This window comes from Mus caroli, unplaced genomic scaffold (assembly GCF_978045245.1).
Source record: "Mus caroli unplaced genomic scaffold, Mus_caroli_1 scaffold_13, whole genome shotgun sequence".
Classification (NCBI taxonomy): Eukaryota; Metazoa; Chordata; class Mammalia; order Rodentia; family Muridae; genus Mus; species Mus caroli.
The window spans coordinates 20,877,015-20,891,789 of NW_028227268.1; the positions used below are offsets into that span (position 1 = coordinate 20,877,015).

Below are 14,775 nucleotides of genomic sequence, written 5' to 3' on the forward strand. Positions count from 1 at the left end.
ACGCACTCCCTCAGAAGGGTTTAGACAATTTGACTCTCCCAAAAATACACTTTAAAAGCTGACACCTGCGGGAAGGTGGTGGTGCACGCCTTTAATCCCAGCCCTTAGGAGGTTGAGGCAAGCGGATCTCTGTGGATGCCAGCTTGGTCTACAGGGCGAGTTCCAGGACAGCCAGGGCTACACAGAGAAACCCTGTCTCAAAGAAACAAACAAACAAACAAACAAACAACACCTCGATTCCTAAGGAATATAGAAGTGGCTCCACTTGGAAGTAACAAATCTTGAGTGGACCGTTTAAATCAGAAAAGAGCGTGGGCAGCTTCCGCCCACCTGCCGGCGCTGCTGCACTTCCCCGCTCGGCCTTTGGATGGCGCTCCGAGCCGGGTAAACAGGGATCTGGAGCAGGGGTCCTTGCGTCAGCTCCCATCAAGACGTCACTTCTGGTCTTGGGCGGAAGTCTTCAGCTAGCCGACCGGGAAGTAGCTGAAGACCGGGCGATGGGAACTCTGGAGGTCTCGCTCCGGGGCGGACCCGAGGCCACCGTGCCCCCGCGGTAGAACGAGCCTGGGTGGCGGGCTCCGGGGTCTTGAGGTGAGGAGCGTCGGGGCCTGAAGTGAGACCTTAGAAAGAAGCCTAGAGTCCCTGGCGGCCACTCTGGTGTCCCGTTTCCCCGCCCGGGAGTCCAGCCTGCCTTAGCTGGGCTCTGCCCCGGAAGCGGGTCCTCTTGGTGTCATCCCACTCCCAGAGGGAACGGCGCGGACCGGGATTTTCCTCTTCACCTCCATCTCCAAGGCAGCGGGTAGCCTCGGGCCGGAGGTTCAAAGGCGCCGATTCTTCTTAACGTCGTCTTTTCTCCGCTGTCGCAGGCATGGAGGGGTCTAAGGCGTCCAGCAGCACCATGCAGGTGAGCTTCGTGTGCCAGCGCTGTAGCCAGCCTCTGAAACTGGACACGAGCTTCAAGATCCTGGACCGGGTCACCATCCAGGAACTCACAGGTCAGCAGGATCCGAGGAAGGGGGTGGTCAAGAAGGTGGGAAGTGGGCAACTTTAGGGACATTTAGGTGGTGGTCTCTGGCTTTCGGTTTCCTCGTCAGGAATTGAGTTCTGACAGTGTCTCCAGAGTGAAGGAGTATTCACACATAACAGAATTTCTTGAGGATTTACCAGTGTGTCAGGTGTCCTGTAACAGTCCCCGTGGAAACCAGGCTTGGTGGCTCACATCTATAACTGCAGCAACTCAGGAGGCTGAAGCCGGAGCTGCCTCAAGTTCCAGGCCAGCCTGCGCTATTGAATGAGACCCTGTTTCCAAAAATAAAAAGAACAAGAGAAGTGCCATGGTGCATCCTCTTACAGGTGCCGAGTTGAGGTTTAGAGACATCAGTGAGTATACTTACCTGAGGTCCAGTGAAGTGTAGGAGAGTCTTGAAGCCTGAAGAAGTGAGAGAGGTGACTAGCGAGTTTAAACACGTTCATGGGCCTGGCATTAGCATGTAAACCTTGGCTTTGTTGTATATAGCTCCCTAGACCTTGATTCATTTTTATTCATTATTAGTATTTATTAGTTATGTGTATAGGAGTTTTGCTTACATGTACATCTGTCCACAGCGAGAATGCCTGATGGCCAGAAGAGGGCGTCAGATCCCTGAACTGGAGTTAACAGGTGGTTGTGAGCCACCGTGTGAGGGCTAGGACTCGAACCTAGGTCCTTTGCAGGAGCAACAGGTGCTCTAAGCTGTTGAGTGATCTGTCCAGCTCTTTATTTTTCTTCTCCTTTAAAAAAAAAAAACATTTATTTTCATTGTTCTTGCTGTTGGTATAGACAGAGTCTCACTCTAGCCCTTATCTGGCTAGATTGTCCTGCCTCTGCCTTCAGAGTCCTGGGCTTAAAGGTGTGCGCCACCACACCTGGCTTATTTTTCATTTTTAAAGTTTAATGTTGTGTGTTGAAAGTTTTCATCTCCCAAGTGTTGGAATAAAGGAGGTCTGTGTGCTACCATGCCCGGCTTTACACATTTCTAAACTTATGTTCATACATTTTAAAAACTTGATACATTTAGGGGGTGCCACTTGATGTTTGAATACACATGTAATGATGTTCAAATCAGGGTTGGCACATTTGTCTCTTCTAACATTTTGTTTGTTTGTTTCCTTGTGGTTGAAACATTTTTTTTTTTTTTTTTTTTTTTTTGGTTTTTCGAGACAGGGTTTCTCTGTGTAGCCCTGGCTGTCCTGGCACTCACTTTGTAGACCAGGCTGGCCTCGAACTCAGAAATCCGCCTGCCTCTGCCTCCCGAGTGCTGGGATTAAAGGCGTGCGCCACCACGCCCGGCTGGTTGAAACATTTTTAATTGTCTCTGCTGGCTTTTGGGGACTGTGCAGTCCACTATTGGTACCCATAGTCAGCACCGTCCAGTAGAGCAGAACTTTTCTCCTGTCTAACCAGTCTGTTGGGTGTAACCATCATATTGTTCTCAGTTTAAATGAGATGCACCACACCTGAGTGAGACCGGTCAGTGCTTGCTTTACTGGGCCTGGATAATCTCACTTAATGTATGTCCTTCGGTCTTAAATGACAGGAGTTCATGCTTTTAAAACAAAAGGCTGAATAGATTGTCATTGAATGAATATTAGCTGTGTCTTTGTTGGTGATGTTTTGTTTTTGAGGTAGTCTTATATAACAGAGGCTTGTTTTAAACACATGCTTGAATTTCCTCAGACTCAGCCCGGCAGTGGTGGCGCACGCCTTTAATCCCAGAACTTGGGAGGCAGAGGCAGGTAGCTTTCTGAATTTGAGGCCAGTGAGTCTATAGAGTGAGTTCCAGGACAGCAAGGGCTACATAGAAAAACCCCGTCTTGAAACAACAACAACAACAAAACAAAACAAAAAAGATTTTCCTCAGATTCTGAAGCACTGGGATTATAGCCACGTACCACTGTACCTGGCTCTCCTCTGTCCTCTTCCCATGCCAGGGTTTGGTATAAGGGCCTTGCTCGGGCTAGACAAGCATTCTGTCACTCAGCCACATCCCCAGCCCTACATCCTTGATACATGAGTACAATCACATTACATACAGCTTCCCAGAAAATTCTTTTATTCCTTCCCAGTTATTCCCAGGGGAAAGGGATGCTAACTTTTGTGATGGAAAAACTTAAGATATAGGGCTGCAGAGAGGGTTCACTGGTTAGGAACATTTAGTGCTCTTCCAGAGGGACCTGAGTTTAACTCCCAGTGGGCAGGCACACTGCCTGTAACTCCAGGTCCAGGTGACCCAACGTCTTCTTCCTGTCCACATGTGGACAACCCACACCCCAAAATTATGTGACATATACACATATATTTTTTTAAAAAGTTCTAAAAACTTTTGAAAGGTTTTAAGTATATAATGAATCCCTGTGTGCCCACCACCTAGTTTCAACAATTGCCAACACATGTTCAATTGCCAACACACCTGGTCTGAAGACCCATTCCTTGCTCTCATCTCTGAAATACCTTTGAAGTAAATGCCTAGCGCATGAAAACTAACTATTTCTATATGACTCTTAAAGTCATGGTGCTTTTAGGATTTTAACATTCTACTAACAGGAAAAGGGGGAAGAAAACAGATTTTTGTTTGTGTAAAGAATTTTAAAAGGGAGATGGGGCGGGAATGGTGGCACAAATTGTTAATCTCAGTGCTCAGGAGACAGACAAGTGTATCTCTGGGAGTTCGAGGCCCGTCTAGTCTATCTAATGAATTCTAAGCTAGCCAGGGCTACACAGTGAGAACAGAGAGGGAGGAGAATTGCGGTAGGGTTGGGGCTGGTAATGAGGTGAATTCTGACTCTTCCCCATGCCTTGCTAAGTCTTCCTGCTTTGCTAAGACTGTTTCTGACTCAGGATTTTCCTTGCCCTTAGCTCCATTACTTACCACAGCCCAGGCGAAACCAGGAGAGACCCAGGAGGAAGAGGCTAACCCAGGAGAGGTAAAAGAAGTGCCCTCTCCCATCCTCCTCCTCATACCTAAACGGGAGGCTTGTTATGCAAACACCAGCCCACAGCCTGGAGCTCTGCAGGGTTGGGGGCCTCCAGGCTCTGGGGTTCATACTAAAGAGTGGTTTATAAGAGAGATTCTAGCCAGACACGATGTTGCCCACCTGTAATCCTAGCCACAGGAGGCAGAGGCCCTGAAGATGACAGATGTGAGGCTAGCCTGGGCTACATGGTGAGTTCCAGACCAGCCTGAGATACATATATGAAAAAAACAAAAACAAAAACAGGACTAGGGTGGTAGATCAGTTAGTGGAGTGTTTGCATCACATTAAACTGGGTGTGGAGGCAGGAGATCATCTGTTTGATGTTAACCTGCTCTACATGAGACCCGACCTCCAAAGGCAAACAGCAAACAGGAGAAACTAAGTTAAGGGCTGGGGTATTAGCTCAGGGGTGGTGCTTTCCCAGCTGATGCAAGCTCCTAGATTCAATCCCCAGGACCCCAGAAAAAGAAAGTTGTTCACGGAGTCCACTGCAGATCATTGGGAGGTACCCAAGTGTCCCCCAAGGAACAGGATTACTGAGGAAAGCATCAATCAAGAAGTGGGGTGATAAGGCCATCGAGACAGCTCAGTTCTGACCACCCTCACCCATAAGTAGATAAATATTTTAGAAGTGTGTTTCAAGATGTGATTATAGACCAGCATAGTGGCTCAATGCCTAAAATTCTAGGTACTTGGAAGGCTGAAGCAGAAAGATTGCTGTAAGTTTCCAGCCAGCCTGGGCTCAGAGCCTAACGATCTGAGTTCAAACCCTGGAAGCCACACAATGGAAAGACAGCCGACTCCTACAAGTTGTCCTTTGCACTTCGGCATGTGCATGCACCCACACATAAATAAATGAAACTTAAAAAATAAATGACTAAGGTCAGAGATGGGATGACCTATGTGTTTAGGTTACTCCGGGGAATTCTCAGTAAGATCTTTTATTCTCTAGAGTTACTGTCTCTCTCCATTCACAAATATCTTGTTTGGACAATGGGTTGAATATTTATTGTAGACATGAAAGATCTGCAGTGTTAGAATATATCATTTTTAAATTCTAGTGCTGTCAGTGATGAAGCTGGGGTGGGAGGTGTAGTTGAGAGGTAGAGTCCTTGCCTTGCAAGGGCAAGGTCTGGGTTCAGCCTCTCAGATTGCCCAGTGATGATGGTGGTACTGATAATAATAGGGATGTTTTCATTATCAAAGATAGATGTTGTAGCTTGATTTTCTTTTGTGGGGAGCAGGTCATTGTCAAGTAGAAGTTACTGACTCGGGAGAGGATCCCAAGGGACCCTAGTACAAAATAGAGAAAATGGATGGGTGGAAAGGGAAAGAAGCCTAGGAGGGAGACATGGTCACACACCAGTGGCACAGCATCCCGAGGAAAGCGCTGGCCTCACCCCTGAGATTTACCTTGCCTGAGTAACACGGGAGGATTTATCCGAGTGACTGCTCTCACTGGGAAAAGTGAACCTTAAGTGGGTTGGGGGCTGTTAATTCTAGCCTCATGCTCTTCGGGCAGTCTAGCGTGCGAGGCCAGAGAAAACCTGCAAAGAAGCAAAAGAGGCAGGCAGCTGAAGCCAGTGTGTTCAAAATGTTGAACATAAAAGAAAGGTTCTAGAACTGTTGATGATAGGCAGTTCTGGTACTGACAGGCCCACCGATTTCTTTAAAGAGCATTAAATTTTTTTTTCCCTAAAGATACGTAAGTGGTCTACTTTATGCTATGGCAAGTTGCACTGTGGTCTGTTCTGCCTTTTTCCTTGTACCGTGATTTAGGGTGTTTGCTTCCCTAACTGGTGTTTAGAAAATGCAAATTGAACCAACTACGAATAAAGTCTGGTATCCTTAGGAAATGCTGTTCCCCATTAAATAAAGTAGTCATCAGATAGTACTAGGGAGTTGTCTGTGCTGTGAGTCCTCTCTTAGGTCATATGTACACAGACTGTGTCTAGGTTTCCACCTTACTTTTTGAGACAGCGTCTAACTTGGACCTGATCCTGCAGCTTGCAGATTAGGCTGGCTGCCCAAACAGGGAGGCTCATTAGGTCCTCCTGTTTGGCCATGAAAGGAGCACACCCTGGTCACTCCTTGTTCTTTGTTTAGTTTGCTTTGATTTTGTTTTGTGGGGGAATTCATTGTTGTTATTGTTTTGTTGTTGAGACAGGGTCTGTGTATAACCCTGCTTCTTGTACTATGTAGACCGGATGGGTGTGTAAAAAAATCTTCCAAGATCTACCTGTCTCTGCCTCCCATTTGTTTGTTTGTTGAACCATGGGCATCTGAACTCAGGTCCTGTTCCTTGAGTAGAAACAATATTATCTACTTAGCCATCTCCCAGCCCAGATAACTACCCACTTCTTAAGTTGCTCTTGTTTAGCCAGGCAGTGGTGGTGCCTGGCTGGTCTTTAATCCCAGCACTTGGGAGGCAGAGGCAGGCGGATTTCTGAGTTCAAGGCCAGCCTGATCTACATTGTGACTTCCAGGACAGCCAGGGCTACACAGAGAAACCCTGTCTCTTGTTTTATCAAGTTTTGTGGTTATCAATCTAGGCTAAAGCCAAATAGTTCTCAGGATTTGGGGGAAATAGGCTCCACTCTGAGCTGCCAGAATTCTAAAGTCTCATTTCTTTCTCAGGAGCCATTTATTGAAACTCGCCAGGATGGTGTCTCTCGAAGATTCATCCCCCCAGCCAGGTGCTTACTATTCTTCAGTTCCCTGTTTCTTGCCAAAGGAATTTTAATTAGGACCTAGGACTAGGTGATGAATTCTCATCTAGCCTTTTGGCTCTTTTTAGGAAAGCTGTGTTTCCTTATACCTGACCCATTCTTTTCAGCATTAATTTTTTTTTCTCTGTAGTCCTTTACACACTGAGAAGGATTAGTGCCTGTAATGTTGAAGCACTGAGGGCTGCAGAGGGAGTCATTGAGATGGGTTCTTGAGAAGTTTTCAGTAACACTTGTTAGATATTTAGGTCCTTGGTTCTCGTTGATGTAGCAGGTAAAAGGTGCTGTCAAAGGAATGTAGTATTAAAAATGATCTTTCTTGATTCTCCTTCCTTTTTGCTGTAGATCTACATATCCATTTTTGATGCCCCCTCTCCCTCTTAGTCTATCCAGGCTAACCTGGTGCTGAGTAGTGAAGACCAGCATGGCATTCCTTTGGGAGAGAGGGACCCTTGGGAGGCCCACAAGGGCTAGGAATGGGTGCGCACTTGAGGCCCCCCAGCTGGTGCTTGAGAGTCTCTGCCACTGGCAGCACAGTAGGTGGAGGAGGTCTCTCTGCTCCCTCATGTGGTCCATGGGTGGGGGGCTGTCTGCAGGATGATGTCTACAGAAAGTGCTAATAGCTTCACTCTGATCGGGGAGGCATCTGATGGCGGCACCATGGAGAACCTCAGCCGGAGACTCAAGGCAAGTTGGTCTAATTTCACTGTCAAGAATTGTGTAGTTGTTACAGGGGTGGCTCGGCAGGTAGCCAAGGAGAGGCCCTATCCTGACTGTCTCGTGCTTCCAGGTCACTGGAGACCTGTTTGACATCATGTCGGGCCAGACCGATGTGGATCACCCGCTGTGTGAGGAATGCACAGACACTCTTTTAGACCAGCTGGACACTCAGCTTAATGTCACTGAGAATGAATGTCAGAACTACAAGTGAGTAGCTCCAGGGTCTGGGCTTGGCGGACTGCTTGGCCCACAGAACTTAAGAGCTCTGCTCCCCTGAGGCTCGTGGAACAACAGGTACCCTCTAGTCAGTAGACTGTGTGTGTTTGTGCCTTGGCAGACGCTGTTTGGAGATCCTGGAGCAGATGAATGAGGATGACAGTGAGCAGCTGCAGAGGGAGCTGAAGGAGCTGGCCTTAGAGGAGGAGAGGCTGATCCAGGAGCTGGAAGATGTGGAAAAGAACCGCAAGGTGGTGGCAGAGAACCTGGAGAAGGTCCAGGCTGAGGCGGAGAGATTGGACCAGGAGGAAGCTCAGTGGGTGCTTGCCCTGCTCTTCTGCCTTCTGCCTTTAGCATGGGGGAGGCAGTGGGGACCAGCTTAGGTTTGACTGGGTCGGCCGTCAGGCAGTAGTATAATGTCTGCTCCAAAGCTGCATGCTGTTTCTGGGCCTGTTTCAGAAGCGGGCCGGGGGGCCGGGGTGGGGGCAATGGAGGAAGGCTTACCATGAGAGGTGAAGCAAGGATGTTAGTTGGGGGGAGTGATGGCACCAGGGCTCTGAAAACACACTTGCCTGGGTCAGATAGGTGGCTCAGTGGGTTAAAGGACTTTACGTCAAGCCTGATGACTTCAAGATCAATCCCTGAGACTTACAGGGCAGGAAAGACCCAACTCCGCCTATACACAAATAAATAAATGCAATGAGAGACCCACTATTGGTTTTTCAAGATGGGGTTTCTCTGTGTAGCCCTGGCTGTCTTGGAACTCACTCTGTAGACCAAGGTTAGTTTAGAACTCAGGGATCTGCCTGCCTCTGTCTCCTGAGTGCTGGGATTAAAGGCACACCACCACGCCTGGCTGAGAGACTCACTCTTGTTTCACATCTGAAAAAAAAATACAGAATTTTTTTTTGTCATAGTTCACAAGGGTCCTTTCTTCTATAGTTTAAAATATAAGCATCTGGAATTTGAGACATTTTTTATACTTTGTACTCAGAACAGTCCTCTGAGAGGAATCAATGGCAAATGTAGAGAGTTGTGTAATTAGATGTAACTATATCACTAGAGTCAATCCTTAGGAAGAATGAGGAGAGAGGTGCTGCAGCCTCCACAGTCAGCCCTTCCTGGTCCCCTTGGCTGCTCCCAGGTACCAGCGGGAGTATAGTGAGTTTAAAAGGCAGCAGCTGGAGTTGGATGACGAACTCAAGAGTGTGGAGAACCAGGTGCGCTACGCCCAGATCCAGCTGGACAAGCTCAAGAAGACCAATGTCTTCAATGCCACCTTCCACATCTGGTAAGGAGGGCAGGGGTGTGTGTGCATGTGGGCAGTCTGGATCTGAGCTGTGTTAGCCACACAGCTCTGCATAGAAGAGGCACTGTAGGTCCCCTTTACCTATGCTAGGTTACAGCAGGTTCCTGTCATTCCTATTGATAGGGTAGGTGTAATGTGAGCTGTGTGATGTGAGCTGTGTGTGTGCATGTCTGCAATCAGAGTGTGCATGCACACACAAGTGGGATTCTAGAGTTTAGTGTTTGTAGCTGCCCATGAAACCCTGGTCCCTGGTGCTGCTTTTAAATTATTTTATGGGGGCTGGAGAGATGGCTCAGTGGTTGGGAGCTCCGATTGTTCTTCCAGAGGTCCTGAGTTCAGATTCCGGCAACTGCATGGTGGCCCACAACCATCTGTAATTGGATCTGATGCCCTCTTCTGGTGTGTCTGAAGACAGCTACAGTGTACTCATAAACACAAAATAAATAAATCAATCTTCAAATTATTTTATTAGCCGGGCCAAATTATCCACTGTGTTTACAGAGAAAGGCAGAAAAGGTTAGGGGGGAAAAAGATTAAAAACTTGAGATTTCCCACTTTCACCCAAGCCTAGCCTCAATCCCTCTCCTTTTCTTCAGACAAATATACCTAAGCTCCCCTTGGCATTTTAAATGAATGCCTCAAACCACCCAAGGTATCATCTTTTCCATCTGCTTCAATGCCAAAGTGGAAGCCTGAGAGTCGCTGAATTCTCTCATGCTCCTCCCCTGACAGACAGACAGAGAAATATCAAAGTCACCAAGCCCCACTGAGTCTGCCTCCTGCCTCCTCTCTTTTAGATTCACGTGTGTGTTTGTCTTCATGTATGAACATGCACCACATGCATGCATAGTGCCCACAGAGGCCAGATGAGGGAGTCAGACCCCTGGCAGTAACGAAGTTGTGAGTTGCATTATGGGTGTTGGGAATCAAAGTGGGATCCTCTGGAAGAGCAGACAGTGATCCTAACAGCTGAGCCGCCTCTCCAGCCTGGTGCTGATTTATTAGCCCCAGGCTCGTTCGTGTATTTATTATTGAATTAGTAACTATCGAGTGTTGCTGTGTGGAAGGCACTGTGCTAACCACCAGGAGGGTCAAGCAAACAGTCCAAGTCAGCCTGCCGGTTATTTATGATCTAGAAGGAGTACATACCTAGGCAGGTGTGAGACAGTGTGATAATGAGAGACCCAGGGTGAGAACAGAAGAGAGTTCTTTCCAGTTTGGGGAGATGCATGGAAAATTCCCCCCACAAGGCTGATGTGGCTGAGAGGTGAAGTAGATGTCTACAGAGAAGGAGTTGTTCCTGGCAGAGAACATCGTGTGCACAGAAACAGGAGCAAGGGAGTGGTGAATGTAAGAACTGAAAGGACCTTATTGTGACAGAAACTGAGTCTAAGGGGGCAAGAGGCCGGATATGAAACTGGAGAGTTACCATTATTAAGGCATTTGGAATTGATCCCAACGCAGAGGGAATGATTGAAGCATTTCAGGGAAGTGACATAACTACATTTGCATTTGTGAATGGTAGCTTTACTTACACGGTGAGGTGAGAAAGGACCTGGGAAGGAGGTACGGTGCTGGGAATCTAAACTACAAAAAAATAGCAGGCTGGAGATGGAGGGAAGTAGACAGGGTGCTGTTTTGTTGGGTTTTTTGGTTTTTTTTTTTTTTTTTTTTTTTTTTTAGGATTTTATTATTATATCTAAGTTCACTGTAGCTGTCTTCAGACACACAGAAGAGGGTGTCAGATCTCATTATGGATGGTTGTGAGCTACCATGTGGTTGTTGGGATTTGAACTCAGGACCTTCAGAAGAGCAGTCAGTGCTCTTAGCTGCTGAGCCATCTCTGTAGCCCCTTTTGTGGGTTGTTTGTTTGTTTTTTGATTCAGGGTTCCTAAGTAGACCTGGAACTCACTGTGTAGACCAGGCTGACCTGGAACTCACAGATCTGCCTCCCAAGTGCTGGGATTAAAGGCGTGCATTGCTCACCTGGCACAAGTATACAGATTTAAGGCAAGTAGAAAGGTGCTAGAGAAATGGCTCAGTAATGGTTAGGAGTACTCGTTGCTCTTGCAAAGGATTTGTTCAGTTTTAGCACATGGGTGTACACACCATCCATAACCACAGTTCCAGGGGATCCAGTAGGCATGCATGTGTTGGTGGTGCACGTTCATACATGAAGACAAACACTCACACACGTGAGTCTAAAAGAGGAGACAGGAGGCAGACTCAGTGGGGCTTGGTGACTTTGATATTTCTCTGTCTGTCTGTCAGGGGAGGAGCATGAGAGAATTCAGCGACTCTCAGGCTTCCACTTTGGCATTGAAGCAGATGGAAAAGATGATACCTTGGGTAGTTTGGGGCATTCATTTAAAACGCCAAGGGGAGCTTAGGTATATTTGTCTGAAGAAAAGGAGAGGGATTGAGGCTAGGCTTGGGTGAAAGTGGGAAATCTCAAATTTTATAATCTTTTTTCTCCTGACCTTTTCTGTCTTTCTCTGCAGGCACAGCGGACAGTTTGGTACAATCAATAATTTCAGACTGGGTCGCTTGCCCAGCGTTCCTGTGGAGTGGAATGAAATCAACGCTGCCTGGGGCCAGACAGTGCTGCTGCTCCATGCTTTGGCCAATAAGATGGGTCTGAAGTTTCAGAGGTGAGAAAACGCAGCTCTTCCGTAGCACCCTGGGTGAGGTGTGTCTTTAACATAATCTGTCTATTCGCCTGGTACTGCTCCACTGTGGCATGAAGGCTTGCTGCCAGCAGACAGACTGTCGTGGGTGAAGGGCCTATGTGTGGTTTCCCATCTCATAGGGCCCTTGCCTGTGATACCATGCAGCGGTCATCAACGGGCATGACTCTAGCAGAGATCTCCAACAGTCTCCAGAACCTAATATTTCCCCTAAAAACGTTTCAGTTTTTGGTTTTAAAACTACCAGGGTATGATATTGTGGTCTACAAATGTGTGAAGCCTCATTCTCAGCTATCCTGGGACAAAGGCAACCTCCAGGTCGAAAGTTATATGCACAGAAATACTAGCATGGTGTCAAATCCCTGTAATCCTAGTGTTGAAGCTAAGGCAGGAGGATGAAAAGTTCACAGTCAGCTGGCCTGCACAGGGAGACGCTGTCATTCAAAAAATAAAGCAAAAGTAAGCTACAACATATAAACTAATGAGCCCTCCTCTGCTGCTATAGACCAGATGGGATCATTGAAGATGTTAAACATAGACTCTGTAGGAGCTGGGAGTGGGGGAACAGTAAAGTCTCTGGGTAAGATGTAGATGTAGATTGAAAATGAATGGGTTGCAGTCGAGTGGTGGTTGCTCACATCTTTGTCCCAGCACTTGGGAGGCGGAGGCAGATGGATCTCAGAGTTTGAGGCCAGCCTGGTCTACAGAACAAGTTCCAGGACAGCCAGGGCTACACAGAGAAACTCTGTCTCTTAAAAAAAAAAAAAAAAAAAAAAAAGTTACTGGGTTGCAACTTTACAATAATAGCTTTGGGAAGAGTCTTGTATCCATCTCTCTGCATCCCCACTTTAGGTACCGACTTGTTCCCTATGGAAATCATTCCTATCTGGAGTCTCTGACGGACAAATCTAAGGTACTCTAGGAGACCTTGTTGCATTGGTTTACAGAGTTCATGCTTATCCTAACAAAATAGGTTCACTGGCGCCTAGGGATGAGGCTTAGAGATAGAGGACTTGCCTAAAGTACAAAAGGCCTTGTGTCTTTAAAAAGGCATAATTTTTATATCAGCTGACACTTTTCAGTGTCTTTCTCAGACTATCTCATAAGGAGCCAACATCTTGTTCAGACTTAGCTCTTTGGGGTTTACAGAGAAAAAGTGTTTTTTTAATATCCTGTTGAGAGTCTGGCAGATGAGAGGAGAGCGTGAACTCGAGGGTGGGGAATATACGGAAGTTCAGTACATTTCCACTGGTACTGAAGCTGCCAAGAGCTGGTGTTTGCCTGTTGCTTTGGGAGTTGTTGAGGGCTATCAAGTTCATTGGCCAGCTATAATACGTGTTCTGGTGGGCGCAGACAAAGCTTGGGTACCTGGAGGCCAGGAGATAACTGGGGACATGCCCACAGCCAGTTCTTTCTTCTTGGGCAGGAGTTGCCGTTATACTGTTCTGGGGGTTTGCGGTTTTTCTGGGACAACAAGTTTGACCACGCAATGGTAGCTTTTCTGGACTGTGTGCAGCAGTTCAAAGAAGAGGTAGAAAAAGGAGAGACTCGATTTTGTCTTCCGTACAGGTAAGTGTTTGCCCTGTATCCCCCGAGAGCTCAGTAAACATTCAGTAGCAGGGACTAACTGAATGAAAGGGCCAGTGAATGAAACAGACAGTAAAAGTGGCAAAAAAGAACCGACTGCAATCACATGACATTGATGGGCAGGGACTGCAGTGGTATTGCAAGCAGAACAGTGCAGCCCCCTGGACCTGAGTTAAAGAATATTGTCTTAGGTACTGATGGAGATTTCCTTGGCAGAGGGCTCAAGATTGCAGTGTCATTTCAGAAAGGCTTTCCCTGCAGCCTATAGAAATAGACGATGCTTCTCTCAGACAGTGTAGCAGCCTAGCATAGAGACTGACTAGTTCAGAAGCCCTGTGAGATGCGGCTTGCCTATAACCCTAGCACTTGGGCTGAGGCAGGGGAATGTCGGTTTTTAAACATCATTTGTTTTATAGTGAGGAAAGACGGGGAAAGTTAAATTTTCTCACACCCAAATATAAAGTTCTTCTCTTTTCTTCTGCCTTTCTCTCTGCTCTGTGAGTTAGGGGTGCCTAGGCAGACAGTGAAGAGTACTGTAGCCTTCACTCCCTCCTGTGTGGGTGTGTCCTCTCCTGTCCTGTACTCTGCCATGACAATGAGGCTCTTGTGACAGCCTTTGATTTTAGGCTTTCAAGCAAATCCAAAATACACTAGCGGTAGTTCTTTGCCAGGCGTTCTTTATTAGATAAAGTGACGTGAATGGTCTCATGATCAAGTCCCTGCCCATTTGCCTGAACTGACTTAGGGTGGCTCTGTTACTAATGAGCTCTGCTGTGTCTACCTGCAGGATGGACGTGGAGAAAGGCAAGATTGAAGACACTGGAGGCAGTGGCGGCTCCTATTCCATCAAAACCCAGTTTAACTCGGAGGAGCAGTGGACAAAAGCGCTCAAGTTCATGCTGACCAATCTCAAGTGGGGTCTTGCCTGGGTGTCCTCACAGTTCTATAACAAGTGACTTGCTCCTTGGGGGATGTTTGCCTTTAAGGTTTTATACTTTGTTTGGTTTGGAAAGATGCTTTAAATTAAATTTGGGTAATATTAAACCACATGTTTACAATACCAAAATCCACAAAAGCTACTTTATTTTCAAATATGACAGGTAGTTTCCAGAGTACAGCCCGCCATGTATATATAGCAAAGAACCCTGCCATGGTTTTGACTCAGCCCCATGCATCCTTTCCCTCTTTCCTGAAAACAACTAATTTAAATTTGCTTTGTTTTCTTTTTTAAGTTGAATTGACGTTAATGTGTTTTCACTGGATTTTATCTCTCTCAACTTCCTGCACTTAAAATTTGAAACAGCAAAGGTTTGAGATGAGATGCTTGTGGTAATATGGGGAAAGGATACCGGGTCAGGAGTTGCAAGTTTAACTCTGTCCTCACTTCTAGCATTGAATGCCTACTGTGCTATCTCGTGGGACTACAGAATGCTGTTTGATGCTGTGTGTGTGCGACGGGGGAGATTTAATTATTTGTAATAAAGGATTTGGTATGGTCTGTTAATTACCAAGTGGT

General features: G+C 46.8%; 1 protein-coding gene across 2 annotated transcripts; it reads left to right on the forward strand.

Annotated features, from left to right (window-relative positions):
- The first annotated feature begins 455 nt into the window (after positions 1-455).
- Positions 456-14,766, forward strand: Becn1 (beclin 1). 2 transcript variants are annotated; one of them, XM_021176242.3, is made up of 12 exons: positions 456-591; positions 867-995; positions 3,896-3,963; positions 6,652-6,710; positions 7,337-7,427; positions 7,531-7,667; positions 7,798-7,992; positions 8,821-8,967; positions 11,487-11,636; positions 12,525-12,585; positions 13,099-13,241; positions 14,047-14,766. In XM_021176242.3, exons 2-12 carry the CDS (start codon positions 869-871, stop codon positions 14,213-14,215), a joined length of 1,347 nt encoding a protein of 448 aa, XP_021031901.1. In that variant the 5' UTR covers positions 456-591; positions 867-868; the 3' UTR covers positions 14,216-14,766. The 2 variants fall into 2 exon arrangements, with proteins under 2 accessions (XP_021031901.1, XP_029339279.1); XM_029483419.2 differs by lacking the exons at positions 456-591; positions 867-995; positions 3,896-3,963; positions 6,652-6,710 and having other exon boundaries at positions 7,338-7,427; positions 7,798-7,996.
- Positions 14,767-14,775: the final 9 nt, after the last annotated feature.

Bases quoted from the DNA above. Each gene is read 5' to 3' on its own strand.
- Becn1 (XM_021176242.3), top strand. From the start codon at position 869: ATGGAGGGGTCTAAGGCGTCCAGCAGCACCATGCAGGTGAGCTTCGTG. The intron at 7,993-8,820 runs GTGGGTGCTTGC...GGCTGCTCCCAG, and splicing joins TTGGACCAGGAGGAAGCTCA to GTACCAGCGGGAGTATAGTG. The intron at 11,637-12,524 runs GTGAGAAAACGC...TCCCCACTTTAG, and splicing joins ATGGGTCTGAAGTTTCAGAG to GTACCGACTTGTTCCCTATG.